Below are 15,618 nucleotides of genomic sequence, written 5' to 3'. Positions count from 1 at the left end.
TGTTATCATAGAAATGCTGATGCCGGCAGACGCATATTTCACTGTTTTGACTGTGATTTTTTTTATTTTTTAAACGCATAGCCATTTATAAAACCATGCTACCTACCATTATTTTTTTAAAGATAATTTTTTTGGGCATTTTCAAGCTTTATTAGACAGTACAGAGTTGAAATGGGGAGACAGACAGAGAGAGAGAGGGGGGATGACCTGCAGTAAAGGTCCACGGGTCAGATTTGAACCCGCGACCACTGCAACGAAGGTCGGAGCCAATATGGTACACACTCTATCCACTACACCACCGGAGCACCGCAAGCCTGTTATTTTTTTGAGCCGTCTGAATAGAGCGCGTACCATATTGGCCTTCGTTGCAGTGGTCGCGGGTTCAAATCCGGCCTGTGGTACTTGACTGCAGGTCACCCCCCCCCCCCCCCTCTCTCTCTGTTAAACTCTGTTCTATCTAACAAAGCTTGAAAATGCCAAAAATAATCTTTAAAAAACAGGTAAAAAATTATGAATTTGATCTAATAGTGTATTCGTATCCCCTTGTCCGGCCAAAGCAGACATCAACCTGAACCCCCCTAACCAGATATTAACTAAGGGCGCTCTCACACTAACATTTTCTATTCTTCGTTCTCCTGTCCTGCCAAAGCAAGGGTTTAAACTCACAAAGGGATTAGAAATGAGGAAAATGAGGAAAGAAAAAATCATGAATTTGATCTAATTGTGCTTTCGTATTCCCTTCTCTTAAGTTAATAAACAAAACAGCCTAGACTCTGTAAACTTTATTTTTTTACATGTACAATGTTACAAGAATTCTAGTCAGAATTGTTTAGCCCACCTTTTTTTAAACTGTAAAAAACTTATTTATTCACCTTGTCTTTGTCTCTTTATCCCTGCATATCTCCCTTGTCCGGCCAAAGCAGACATCAACCTGAACTCCCCTAACAAAGGGCTGGATGTGGACCAAGCCGCCGGTCTGACTGATCTGCCCGTGGAGGGGGGGGCTGTGGGTAACCAGGGCAACCCTCTGCCCCCCGGACTGACGGAGGAGGAGGCCGAGGAGCTACGCACCGAACTAACCAAGGTAACGGACCAGGTGTTACACTAAGGGCGCTATCACACTAATGCCTCGTTTCCAAGCAGGTCGGGTCGGGACAGTTGCTTACGCTCAATCTGGTGGTGTTTCCCCAGCCAACCCTACCCTTACTGGAAGGGCGGAGTGTAGCCGCCGCCAGAATACGGGTCAAAGTATCGGGCTGTGGAACAACTGTGGTCAAGCCAGCGGTCTCTCGTTTTTGCTTGGTCAAACCAGCTGCTTCTTTGTTTATTTCCCCCGTGTTGTTGTGAGCGTAAACGCACAGAGACGGCTCGGTGCAAGTGATAAAGACAGTAGAGCTGTTATTTGATTATTAAAATAATCGCCAACTATTTTGATAATCGATTAATCGTTTCGAGTAATTTTTTAATAAAAAAATTCCAAATTCTCTGATTTCAGCTTCTCAAATGTGAATATTTTCTGGTTTCTTTAATCCTCTTATGACAGTAAACTGAAATATCTGTGTGTTTTGGACACAAAAATATATTTGAGGCTGTCAACATGGGCTTTGGAAAATGTTTCAACATTTTTCACCATTTTCTGACATTTTACAGACAAACACTAATCGAGAAAATAATCGACAGATTAATCGATTATCAAAATGATTGTTAGTTGCAGCCCTAAGAGACAGTGAGCAAACAGCGCTGGCTGCGGCAGCTACGTGACATCGTAGCAGTGGGACACAGTGTAGCCAACTGATTAATTTAATGAAGAGGAAAAACGCCACAAAATAAACATAGTGCTGCGCCTAAGTTTTTTGCTAAACACAAGACTCTGTTCACTCCAAAAATACTAATGTGTGTGTGTGTGTGTGTGTGTGTGTGTGTGTGTGTGTGTGTGTGTGTGTGTGTGTGTGTGTGTGTGTGTGTGTGTGTGTGTGTGTGTGTGTGTGTGTGTGTGTGTGTGTGTGTGTGTGTGTGTGTGTGTGTGTGTGTGTGTGTGTGTGTGTGTGTGTGTGTGTGTGTGTGTGTGTGTGTGTGTGTGTGTGTGTGTGTGTGTGTGTGTGTGTGTGTGTGTGTGTGTTTAGGTGGAAGAGGAGATAAACACCCTTCGTCAGGTCCTTTCGGCCAAAGAGAGACACGCGGCCGAGCTGAAGAGGAAGCTGGGCCTCAGTCCACTCAACGAGCTCAAACAGAACATGGCCAAGAGCTGGCAAGACGTACAGACATCCAACGCGTACGTATCAAACACATACAATAACCTTTATCTTCACTGGAAAGACACTGAGGTTTCCCTTATTTACATTCAGAATTCTTTACTGTCATTGTGTGTTTTGGACACAACGAAATTTCAGCTGAGATTACACAGTAAAAACAAGGTATAAAAAATATACATAAAAAAAAAACTGTGACAATATTATGCAGATGCTATTATATTATATTTACAGTGACCACGAGCATACACAATAAACACAATTACAAGGATGAATAATAATAGTTCGATAAAGTGTATAAAATACATAATAAAAGAGAAAAAAAAAAGAGCAGGAAGAAAAAAAGATTAAATACTACCACATCATTTAAACTGAACATTGTGTGTGTGTGTGTGTGTGGCAGCTCACTTATGTAAACACGGCCAAAACAAAGAGGAGTGAAGGTGCCGCTCGCCATTACAAGACAGCCAGCAAAACACACACACACACACACACACACACACACACACACACACACACACACACACACACACACACACACACACACACACACACACACACACACACACACACACACACACACACCGCTTTAAGTGCCATTGTCTATTTACACTGGCGTAACCTAGCAATTCCTTCCCGATGACATCACACACATAGTGACCGTCGTTAAGGACTAAAAGATTGTGTGGCTGACACCTGCATAAGTGTATCATTATGTTGTTCGTATCTTACTTTAGCCTAAGCAGAGGCTCCTCAAGATAGCTTTTAAAGCTGCTCTGAGGAACTTTCAGTTTGTGTTCATTCTAGCGGCCCCCTTTGGACAAAAACGGTAGTGTTTTTACCACGCCAGCTGTTGTGTCCTGGGTGAGCGTATACCCATGACAAGGGCATTAAGAAAAAACTATATAAAAATAGAATTCTTTGCACTGATGGTTTCGTTTGCTGTTACATGTTATTTATGATCATCAGCGGAAATATTTGACTGTTTCAGAAATTTTTAAAAGTTCCTCGTAGCACCTTTAAACATTCATAGAGTCGATGAGGTAATGAAATTGGTGTTTACTTAAACAAACATTTGGTGCTTTTTTTACTTGAGAAACCCAGTTAGCTGGAAGGCTTATCAGATGCTTAAAAGGAATGTAAAACTCTTATCACGACAAGGTGGCAATCATTTGATCTTTTGTTAGTAGATATACAACATTCCCTAGAACATTTTTGAGAAGCCAAAACAGAGTACCCGAGGATGAAAAAAACAAAAATTCCAGTCTGAATGTGTGTCTGCATCATTTTTGCATGTAAAACCCCCCTTATAATACCATTTTTATCACCATGAATACTGTCATACCGGCCTTTTAAAGTGCTTTACAGGGGCATTAAAATACATCAAGATTAAAATACATCAAGCATAGAATAGACATTAAGAAAAGCGAATTAAAAAAACAAAAAAAAAACAGGTATTCTTTAGTATTTCTCCCCCCTACTCCTCCATCCTGCTCTGAGCCCCTTTGCTGAACCCTCTGCCTCTGTTTCTAGCTTTGTGAAAACCTCTGAGAAACTGGGCGAGTGGAATGAGAGAGTTTCCCGTTCGGATCTGTGAGTCCATGCACTGTTTGCTGCTGCTGCCGCGCTCCCTTGCTAACCGGCTGTGTGTGTGTGTGTGTGTGTGTGCGCTCTAACGTTCTAATGTTTACTCTCTCACGCTCACCATCCTTCTCACCTTCTAACCATGTTTGAGAACACTCACATTTTGGTGTTTGACTTGGTGTGTGTTCGGAGGACAAGCATTTACTCTCTCTCTGTGTGTGTGTGTGTGTGTGTGTGTGTGTGTGTGTGTGTGTGTGTGTGTGTGTGTGTGTGTGTGTGTGTGTGTGTGTGTGTGTGTGTGTGTGTGTGTGTGTGTGTGTGTGTGTGTGTGTGTGTGTGTGTGTGTGTGTGTGTGTGTGTGTGTGTGTGTGTGTGTGTGTGTGTGTGTGTGTGTGTGTGTGTGTGTGTGTGTGTGTGTTCTTTTTGCTCATGCTGAATAAAATGCTGTAGGAAAGGAGCATTTCCAAATAGGTTTGCTGCTCAGTCAGTCAGTGATTCTGGAGAACGCTTGTTGTCAAAATCAGTGAATATCTCCTCACGATCTGCTACCTGCCTGTACTGTGTGTGTGCGCTGAAAAAGCAAAAAAGTCATGTTAATACATAGCCTAGGCTCTGTAAGCTGATATGTAAACAAAGGGGACCTACCGTAGCTACAAACATGCCTATTTACAGAGCCTAGGCTGTGTATAACTGGATTTCTTTTCAGCGCACACACAGTACGGACAGGTAGCGAATCATTAGGAGATATTCCCTGATTTTGACAAAAAAGTAATTTTTTACAACAAGCGTTCTCCAGAATCACTGACTCCATTTTAACAGAATGGGATTGAGCTTAATGTTCCAAGTGTTAAAGCAGGATTTCCTGTAACTGTAATATGGCCTTTGGTACAGTTTGATTGATGGCAGATGTGATAGATTTTTGGCGACTGTCTTGACCTTGTTGTGTGTCTCTGTGTGTGTCTGTCTGTCTGTCTGTGTGTGTGCGGACCTTGTTGGCCTTGTTTCGTAGCCTTTCTGGCCATGAGGAAAACCTACCTAGACAGATTTTTCAGCCTTTTTGCTTATGTGGCGAGACTTGTAGCACTGAAGTGGGACTTGGTTGTGTGTCTGTGTTGATTCACTGCAGCCTGAGTTAGATAACCTATTCAGTGCTGTGGCCTATGACTCACCTTTTATAGTGTCATGTAGTTTGAGACGTGGCTGATTTTCTGCATTAGAAAAAATCCATTCTGACAGGAATAGAGCTGCTGGACTTCTGCATGGAACTAAAGCCCAGTTCAGACCAAAGATTCACTCAACGAGCTGGCCTGGACGTTCTTAAACTGGACCTGGTGATGTGACATGTTGAACCTTCTGCGACGGCTTGCAACGCGCAGTTTTTTATTTTTTTTAACCTTTATTTATACAGGTAAATCCCATTGAGACCGAAGATTCTTTTACAAGGGACACCTGTTTTCCTTTTCCCACGTTACCATTCACACACACATTCGTACACCGATAGCAGGCTAACTATCGACATTCACACGAGGCAAGGTGGGTGAAGTGTCTCGCCCAAGGACACAACAACCATGACACAGGTGGCAGGGCGGGGATCGAACCTCCAACCCTTTGATCATCAGCCGACCCGCTCTACCACCTGAGCCACAGTCGCCCCAGTTCACACGGCTGCCACTTCTCTCTCGCGACGTTTTAAAACCTTCTTGTTGCAAGTCGAGGTGAATCTTTGGTCTGAACTGGGCTTTAGATAAAACTTAAACGTATCACTTTCACGTGGTTACCGGGAGGAACCTCTTTCCTTTAGGCCATCCTGCCACCTACACTCACCGGCCCATTCTGATGCTCGGTTTCAACCTCAAAGAGTTGTCCTGTCCAGGTCTACATGCCTAAATGCGTTGAGTTGCTGACATGTGATTGGTTGATAAGTTATATGTGTTAACAAGTAAATGAACCTCTGTAGCTAATAAAGTGGCCGGTGAGTGTATATTATAATATGTATTTTTTAGCCTATTTCCCTTCTATCTCTATCAGTCTGTTTAGCTTCCTGTCCAGGAGGTCACATGACCCCTAGCGATGACACGTCCTTTTCTCGACTTCCTCAATAATTCAACATTGTTCCATATTCTAAGCTTCTCTCAGACGCTTCTTCCTCTATGCTGTTATTATGACCAGCGGACGCACTGAAAATTAGCACTTTTCACTTTTTTGAGTTTGAAACAAAGAAATATAGAATCGCAGCCATGTTTTTCTAAGCTGTGAGATGAGGGTAGGAGTGGAAGAGTATTTCCCAGAAAGTTTTAATTACTCGTCTTAAAGGTGCTCTGAGGAACTTTCAGTGTGTGTTAATTCTAGCGCCCCCTTTGGACAAAAGCGGTAGTGTTTTTACTACGCCAGCTGTTGTTCCTGGGTGAGCGTACCCATGACAAAGGCATAAAGAATAACTATATAAAAATAGCATTCTTTGCACTGATGGTCTCGTTTGCTGTTACATGTCATTTATGATCATCGGAGGGAAAATTAGACTGTTTCAGAAATACTTAAATCTATCCTCGTTGCATCTTTTTAAAACAGAGAGCAGCCTTGTTTTTTTTCTGTTTACTGTAATAGCATAAATTGCCCATTGATTCATGTGTAGAAAATCAGACTCATTTAAGCCACACAAAGGTTATGGTTTGATATCGTTACATAATGATTCGGCCTTAGGGCTCATTGGCTGAATAAAATCCACACACACACACACTCTATAGAAATGATGTAATAACGTATCAGCTGATCCACATTAGTAATTAATTATCCATGTTTGTAGCCATGCATTTAAACACACACACAGTAACACACAGTCACACACACACACAGTCACTCACACAGACACACACACACACACACACACACACACAGTCACTCACTCACACACACACACACACACAGTCACACACACACACACACACACACACACACACAGTCACTCACACACACAGTCAGTCACTCACTCACACACACACACACACACACACACAGTCACACACACAGACACACACACACAGTCACTCACACACACACAGTCACCGTCACACACACACACACACACAGTCACTCACACACACACAGTCACAGTCACACACACACACACACACACACACACACACACAAGCTCAGACTTGCTTTGGCAGAAACAAGTGGGTGGAAAGATAAAGGAATGTGACAGATGGAGAGAGACGGTGTTTTGCATTGAGCAATCGAACTAAACGGAGACATAAGTGGGATATGAATTATGAAACGTCGTTCGAAGGCACAGAGACTCGAGAGCGTTACCATGAAAACAGTCAGTCACCTTCGTATTAAATTTTTCAGCTAACTGTGTATTTTTTTTAGAATATTTTTTAATTATACTAGTATGAAAGAAGACATGTTATGGAGGCAAAATAGACACATATCTCTTGCTTTGTATGCAGTGTCCCCCCCCCCTTAAAATAAATCCTAGATAAAGAAAATAGAGACACAGAAATTTCTAGCCGCAAACATCCACATATACAGCTCTGGAAAAAATTAAGAGACCAGTCTGGATTTTTCATAACTCTTCATCTCTACATTACTTGAACCTGCAGTGTGTAGAATTTTGGGTTTTATTTCCTAGCAGACTTTGTTGAAAATAATTATAATATCCATAAGTAGGTTTAATTTAGTGCATAATAGCTGAAACATTTTTTTAGAATATATATATTTTTTTCCCTTAGAAAGGGTCTCATATATGTCCATATTTCTCCATACCTTGGTCCAAGGCATTGGCGCCGCCATGTTGGAAGCGTCATAGTTGGAATGTCATGTGCATTGTTTGGAATTTAGAATTGTTCTTGTCCTTGAAGGCCACTGTAGTTTCTGTTATTATTGAAAAGGGGTGGGGTTACCCAGGGAGCGTTGCATTCTAGAACTTTCTAGCTGATGTCATATTACACACTGCACCTTTTAATGGAAATGCTCTTAGTGACACTATTCTTATTGTGAATTTGGTAGAAATGTTGTCAGTAGTTTATAGTATAAAACCAAAATGTTCATTCTACTCAAACATATGCCTCTAAAGAGTAAAACAATAGACACTGAGCATTTGGAGTGGTCTCTTTTATTTCCAGAGCTTTTATAGATGCGGTTAGATCTATATCTCTGCAGTGAAATGGATACAGTGGCTAACACAGTGTATTGGTGTAACAGGCAGTGTCTGTGTGAAGTCACTGTACAGTAAGCAGCATTGTGGTGATGTAACTCTGGATAATAGAGCAGGGACTGTTCTGAGCACAGCCGTCTCCTGTTACTGTTAATGGCTGCTATCTGCAAGGCCATCTTTCACTTTCTAATTTGGCCCGTTAAAGGTGGCGGTGCTACGAGGAACTCTTAAATATTTCTGAAACTGAAATGTGCTCAAACACACAAAATAAATTTAAAAAAAACTAATACCAATCCAAAACCACACCGAATCTCAAGTGACAGCAAAAAAGAAAATGGGTAAAACTGTACATCTGGCTATTATAGAAAGACATTAGTTCTACCATCTGTCGTTTAAAGTAGGGATGTTAAACGACTCATTATTTGCGTGTCGGAGTCATGAATCGACAAATCGATCGATTTACTGTGCCATTTAAAAAAAAATTTAAAAAAAAAAAGGAAAAAAAAGGAAAAGGCAGTGTGCCTTTTTTTTGTGGCAGCGGCACGAAGTTGTGGCGCTGATAAACTGCGCTTTCCTTTTTAAAAACACTGGTGCCGCTCGCTGTGTGTGTTCAGACTTCATCTGCATCAAGCCTTTTTGATAATAAAATGAGAGCCTTTAATTTTAAAAACGCTGTCCATGCGTCGGAGGTGAATGTAACTTACTCGGCTGAAAACAGAAACTAACGGAGGAGAGCGGCTCACTGTACAGTCCCTTCAGTCGCGCTGTCAGCTTGCCGACATGCCTCTGTGTAGCCTATTTAGACTTGAGACATACAAACAGATCGCGGAAGCCGTTCCCGTAGACAACGTTAACGGGCAGGATAGCCCCGGTTATCATTTTATCCATCAAACCACAGAGTTTTTCTGAGCAGCGACTCACTCGCTCATACTTGCGAGGTCTCCCGGTGATAGTCACCGTCACAGCGCTACTCGCTGCTTTGTCAGGGCGGAGGCTTTGTGTGAAGGTGATTTAACATCACGGCCGTAGATGAATGCTATAACTTTATGCTGCATATGTTGCACTGCACTGTTGACCCACACTGGACATTTAATGCACATAGCAGAAATGAAGCGCCTGCATCGCGCTCGTGACCACACGTGAACTCTCATAACTGACGTCTCCCATGTCCCCAAAACATCTAATAAAGTAAAACCCCCGATTTACCGATTTCTATTTTTAGAGTCGTCTTGAGCACGAGTCGACAATCGAGCTGAGAATCGACACATTGTTCACATCCCTAGTTTAAAGGTGCTACGAGGAACTTTTAAATATATTTCTGAAACGGTCTAATTTTTCCTCTGATGATCATGAATGACACGTAACAGCAAACGAGACCATCAGTGCAAAGAATGCTATTTTTTATATAGTTTTTCTTAATGCCTTTGTCATGGGTATACGTACGCTCACCCAGGAACAACAGCTGGCGTAGTAGTAAAAACACTACCGCTTTTAACACAAACTGAAAAGTTCCTCGGAGCACCTTTTTTAAATACTAAGCAGTGAATGATAGACGTGTTGTGTCTGTCAAAACACAAAAGTTCAAAGTTTGCAATAATGTCCACTCGGACTCAAAGATGAACTGAATAGAGTTTGGAGGTCAAAAGTTAATGTGACCACTTCCGTCTAAACATTCAAGCATAAAAGACTTAAACCAGACACTTGTAAAGATCGCCTGTCATTCGTGTGTGTGTGTGTGTGTGTGTGTGTCCTATTTCCTCCTTATCTGCTCTGCTATTGTGTTACAGAGCAGTCAGCACAAACACACTTCCTTTCTTTTTCTAGTTACAGAAGTGTGTTTGTCTGTCTTTCAGTTTTAGACCTTTTTTAGAGTGAGGACATTTTGGCTGGTTCTCACTTTGGGACAGGCCTTTAAAGGGCTGTTTGAGGGTTAACACTAGGTTTTAAGGTTCAGGTATGAATTAGGTTTATGTTAGGGTTAGTGTAAGGGTTGAGGTTAGGCATTTAGTTTCTATTGTTAAGGTTAGAGTAAGGGGCTAGGGTATAGCTGTACAAACGTGTGTGTGTGTCTGTTTTAAAGTGTGTGTTTAAGCTTGCTGTGTTGCCAATCATGAATAGACTGTTTTCATCACTAAAGCACCGTGTGTGTGTGTGTGTGTGTGTGTGTGTGTGTGTGTGTGTGTGTGTGTGTGTGTGTGTGTGTGTGTGTGTGTGTGTGTGTGTGTGTGTGTGTGTGTGTGTGTGTGTGTGTGTGTGTGTGTGTGTGTGTGTGTGTGTGTGTGTGTGTGTGTGTGTGTGTGTGTGTGTGTGTGTGTGTCTACTCCCTCACAGCTTCCTGAAGAGTTATCGATCGACTTTTCTTTATATCACACTCAAGTAGACAAACAGTTAGCGCAAGGAAGCTAGTCAGAAAATGTAATCCAATACGCCTACTCCTCCTTAAAGATCAAATATGAATATGATTGCTTTAATTATGACTTAATAAGGACAATATTTACATATGTACTTACTTTACACGCACGCACACACACACACACACCTACTTTACACTTGCATTAAACTCCGAATCATGTGCTTGTGCGACCAACTGAGAAAATACATCAAGTATAGAATAGACTTAGAAGCGAATAAGAAAAAAATAATAAAATAATCCACCAGAATACATTTTAAACAGAGTGTGTAAAACCAGCTTTTGAAGTGTTTGGGGAGACTGTGGCTCAGGTGGTAGAGCGGGTCGGCCGATGATCAAAGGGTTGGCGGTTCGATCCCCGCCCTGCCACCTGTGTCATGGTTGTTGTGTCCTTGGGCAAGACACTTCACCCGACTTGCCTCGTGTGAATGTGTATGACTGCTGTATGTCTGAGGTGGTGGTCGGAGGGGCCGTAGGCGCTGAATGGCAGCCACACTTCCGCCACCGGTATGACTGTGTGTGAAGGAATGGAACCTGGAACCCTGTAAAGCGCTTCGAGTGCCTAGAAAAGCGCTATATAAATAAACCCAATCCATTATTATTGTTAACTGTGCTGAAGTGTAACTGTACTGTCTGTTGAGTGTGTGTCTCTGCCCCTGTGTCATTGCCCTGCTGTTGTGTCTGCAGATATCTGTCTGCATCCGCCACTTTGGATGACATTGCCCATTCTGAAGCGTGAGTTAACCCTTTATTGTTTTGTTTATAGATGAGCTAATAGTACAAGCTAAGGTTTCTTTGAGTTTGGGTTGTTTGGGATTTTTATCTATTGTTCGTCTGACTTGCCCTCTTTTTTTTTTTTTGCTTTTTTTTTTGCTTTTGTGAGGGTGATGGCGAAGCATTTTATGTTTTTTTTCTGGTGTCTGAAGGCCTAGGCATACTTTCAAACATGCCTTAACAAAATAGATATTGTACTTATTTAAATTTTTAAAGTACAAGAGCTAATAGTATAAGCTAAGGTTTCTTTGACTTTGGGTTTAATTTTGGTGCTTGCTTGTGTAAATTGTCGCCATCCTTTTTTTTTTTTTTAACCTTTATTTATACAGGTAAATCCCATTGAGACCGGAGACTCTTTTGCAAGGGAGACCTGTTCCCTTTTACACGTTACCATTCACACACACACATTCATACACCGATAGCAGGCTAACTATCGACATTCACACGTCTTTTGCTTGTGTGATGGTGAGCGGGTGTGCGGTGTATTTGTATATTTTAAGTTGTTGAATTTAAGCATGTGCTTCTGCTGCCTCTAGGCCTAAGAATACTCCCAAAACTTGCCTTAACAAAACCAGTTATATATATTGTACTTATTCATTTTAGAGCTAATAGTATAGGCTAAGGTTTCTTTGAGTTTGGGTTTCATTTTGGGGCTTGCTTGTGTAAATTGCCACCATCTCGTTTCTTTTGCTTTTGTGATGCGGTGTATTTTTTTTATGTTTTAAGTTGTTGAATGAAATAGCCTATTTTTATAGGGTCTGTAGGTCTAGGAATAATTCCAACAATGCCTTAAAAAAACCAGTTATAGATATTGTACTTATGTATTTTCGTTTGTAAAGTACAAGAGCTAATAGTATAAGGTAAGGTTTCTTTGAGTAAGGGTTTCATTTTGGGACTTTTTTTCTCTTGCTTGTCTGACCAGCCATCTTGCTTATTTTGCTTTTGTGATGGTGGGAGGGTGTTTGCGCTGTATTTTTATGTTTTTAAGTTGTTGAATTCAAAGATTTTTTTTCTGGTCTGTAGGCCTATGGGATACTTTTAAACATTCCTTGCCAAAACGATTGTAATTATTTTAGTTTTTTAGATTCGCTAGATTTTTTTAATAGGCGCGGCTAAAATCATGAAAGTGTATAGAGGGATTATTTTCCCTCAGTGTGGAAGGTTAGCCTTGTGTGTTTATCCCCCATGATTGTGTGTGTTGCGTGAATACAAATAGACAATGTGTGTGTGTGTGTGTGTGTGTGTGTGTGTGTGTGTGTGTGTGTGTGTGTGTGTGTGTGTGTGTGTGTGTGCGAATAGTTCAACATTTAAGAAATTTGCTTAAATACAGAGAGAGTGAGATTCAGATGCTGATACCACTCTGTAGTCTGTGAATTCAATATAAAAAGTTGCTGGGAGGCAGTTGGCTTATCTAGAGAGACCAGGCTAGTTGTTTCTCTGGCCTCTGTCAGTGTATAACTGAACTTTGCTATTGAAAAAAGTATAAAGTAAAATGTTATATTGAACAATATTGAACCGCCTTTTACAATCTGTTACTCAATTAACATTTTAACTTGAACATCAGTTTAAATTTAAATAATTAGTTTTAAATTGTTGTTCAGGATCCTTATTTCATCCACGTTTTAGCATGTTAAAATATGATATATTAATATATCCGTTAGCGTAGTGGATAGAGCGTGTACCATATTGGCTCCGGCCTTCGTTGCAGTGGTCGCGGGTTCAAATCCGACCCGTGGACCTTTACTGCAGGTCATCCCCCCTCTCTCTCTGTCTCCCCATTTCAACTCTGTACTGTCTAGTAAAGCTTGAAAATGCCCAAAAAATAATCTTTAAAAAAAAAAACTGAAATTATCTTTGTCCTCTCTTTCCGAATTGGAGACGGCATCAGATAAATTCTGTAATATTTGTAAAACGTGACAATCCTACAATCACGTCCACTTAATATGCAGATTGTGGAGTCGTCATATTGTCATTTTCATAATGTGCTTCAAAAAATCCAGCTTCTAATCTGATGCTTGATACGTAACCACGCTCTAATATGCTGAGTCATTCCTGCCATTCATACTAATGGGTTTCTCTATGGGCTTCTATACTATTAAAACTGTGATGTAAACTAATTCCTTAGACTCGGTATAGGCTGGGAAAATGAGTCTCTCTCTTTGTCTGTTTTGTAAGATGTAAATATTCAGGGTGGTCATTGTACAATCTCTGGCTATTTTGTGATACAACAGCCTTTTGGCCTAGTTTCCTATAATGTCTGACTGTATTTTGTGTAAATGCCAACTAGGGATGCACTAGTTAGAATAAGCACTAGATGACTTGCTTTTTTATTTCTCTCTCTCTCTCTCTCTCTCTCTCTCTCTCTCTCTCTCTCTTTTCTTTAAAAAAAAAAAGCTGTATTACCATGACTATTGTGGTAAACAAACAGTGTTGCCAAAGCATTACAATATTACTGATAATAATAACAAAAACTCTCTCTTTTCCCCTCCCTCCATCTCTTCCACAGATACAAGAAAACTCACGAGACCCTCTCCGTGGCGGGGCAGAAGACCAGTGCAGCTCTGACCACTGTGGGCTCAGCCATCACCAGGCGACTGGGAGACATGAGGTACAGTACAGACCCAAAATGGCCGACGCTCCGGGGTCTCTAGGCAACAAGAACAAAAGAGCAGAGTGTTGACAGTGTTGAAACTGAAAGATCCCAATCTTAAAGCCCAGTTCAGACCAAAGATTCACCTCGACTTGCAACAAGAAGGTTTTAGAACGTCGCAGGGGAGAAGTGGCAGCAGTGTGACCTGCTCGTTGCAGCGCGTTGCAAGCAGTCGCAGAAGATTCAACATGTCAAATCACCAGGTCCAGTTTTAGAACGTCCAGGCCAGCTCGTTAAGAGGAGTTGCGTCTTCATTGCAAGGCGAATCTTAGGTCTGAACTGGGCTTTAGGAAACAGGATGTCGTACAAACAGACACGGGTTAGAATCCAGCCCGGGTCGTTCTCTGCATGTCATTCCCCTCTCCAACCCATTTCATCTCTCTCTACAAACTGTCTAATAAAGTAAAAAATGCCAAAAAATTATCTATACAAATAAGTAAAAAATCCTACACTTGAAACCAACTAAACATTCAGTCTTTGTTACACTGTCCACGGCTGTTATTTTGTTCTTGTAGCGCAGACTCTGTGTCAATGTGCTGAACTGGGATCAGCTTCATATTCCTCCGTCTCTCATGTAGCCTTAGTAGTGCTGTAGACAAGCTGTAGAATTCACCCTAACAGACCCGTGTGTGTGTGTGAGACAGTGTGTGTTTGTTGAAACTAAATATATTTAATAGCGTTGTTGTCTTAGAATGGTCATTTCACAAACTCCAGGGATGGTTCAATATGATTTAATTTGTTTTATAGATTTACAAAATCAAGTTTTTAATTTAAATTTTCGTTGGAAAAAGCAAGAAAAATAAATACAATTTAGGACATTTGATTATAATTTATTTGTGTTCTGACATAGTTGGACCATCCCTGTAATGTAGAAAACGTTCTCTTTTCACCCTGAAATCGAACAACAAACTGTTCTTAAAGGTGCTCCGAGGAACTTTCAGTTTGTGTTAATTCTAGCGCCCCCCTTTGGAAAAAAGCGGTAGTGTTTTTACCACGCCAGCTGTTGTTCCTGGGTGAGCGTATACCCATGACAAAGGCATTAAGAAAAACTATATAAAAATAGCATTCTTTGCACTGATGGTCTCGTTTACTGTTACATTTAATTTATGATCATCAGAGGAAAAAATGAGACTGTTTCAGAAATATTTAAAAGTTCCTCGTAGCTCCTTTTTAACCTAATGTCGCAAAGCAATAAGTAATCGAGTGTGATTAAGGGATGAGAGAGAGAAAAAGCATTTAGCTGTGAAAAAAACAAAATGGATTCCGAATCTTCACTGACTCCTTCACGTCGAACTCATCTCATCTCATCTCTGTGACTCACACAAGCATTAGTCATTGTATTAATGTTTCTATTAGTGTGTGCGCGCGTGTGTGTGTGTGTGTGTGTGTTCATTGGATTCTCATAAATTACATTCGCACTAACATCTCATTTCAGCAGTTTTTGACGAGGGATGTGAACTATATATTTCGACTCAACGACCAATTTTCAAATCGTGCTCAAGTCAACTCTAAAAATAGAAATCAGAAAACTAGATGAAAAAAAAAAACTGTGCAGTGGAAATATTTTTGAAATCGGTTCATCCTAGCCTGAGAAAAGGCAGAAAGAGTGTTTTATGGTCTCACTGTCTAACTCTACAGTTTGCCCAGTTGTAATTTTTGCACATTTATACTACATAGGATCTCAGAGTTCGATACACCTTCATATTCCCACTGGTGAAGTAGGCCTTTAATCTTAACAATAATAATTTGTTCACATCCCTAGTTTTGACCTGTTTTACTGTCTGTCTGCGATGTC

General features: G+C 40.9%; 1 protein-coding gene across 2 annotated transcripts in view; it reads left to right on the top strand.

Moving 5' to 3' along the window:
- tpd52l2b (tpd52 like 2b) overlaps nt 1-15,618 on the top strand; it is a 28,086-nt gene that overhangs the window by 4,675 nt on the left and 7,793 nt on the right. The window contains exons 2-7 of one of the 2 annotated variants that reach the window (XM_080031103.1): nt 921-1,084; nt 2,124-2,272; nt 3,783-3,842; nt 11,087-11,134; nt 12,013-12,033; nt 13,680-13,781. In XM_080031103.1, the coding sequence (XP_079887229.1) occupies nt 921-1,084; nt 2,124-2,272; nt 3,783-3,842; nt 11,087-11,134; nt 12,013-12,033; nt 13,680-13,781 (544 nt within the window). The remainder of the gene's footprint in view (nt 1-920; nt 1,085-2,123; nt 2,273-3,782; nt 3,843-11,086; nt 11,135-12,012; nt 12,034-13,679; nt 13,782-15,618) is intronic. The other variant, XM_080031104.1, reaches the window with a different exon arrangement.

This window comes from Ammodytes marinus (assembly GCF_949987685.1).
Source record: "Ammodytes marinus genome assembly, chromosome: 7".
In the NCBI taxonomy this organism is placed as follows: Eukaryota; Metazoa; Chordata; class Actinopteri; order Uranoscopiformes; family Ammodytidae; genus Ammodytes; species Ammodytes marinus.
This window is presented reverse-complemented; position numbering and strand designations above follow the sequence as displayed.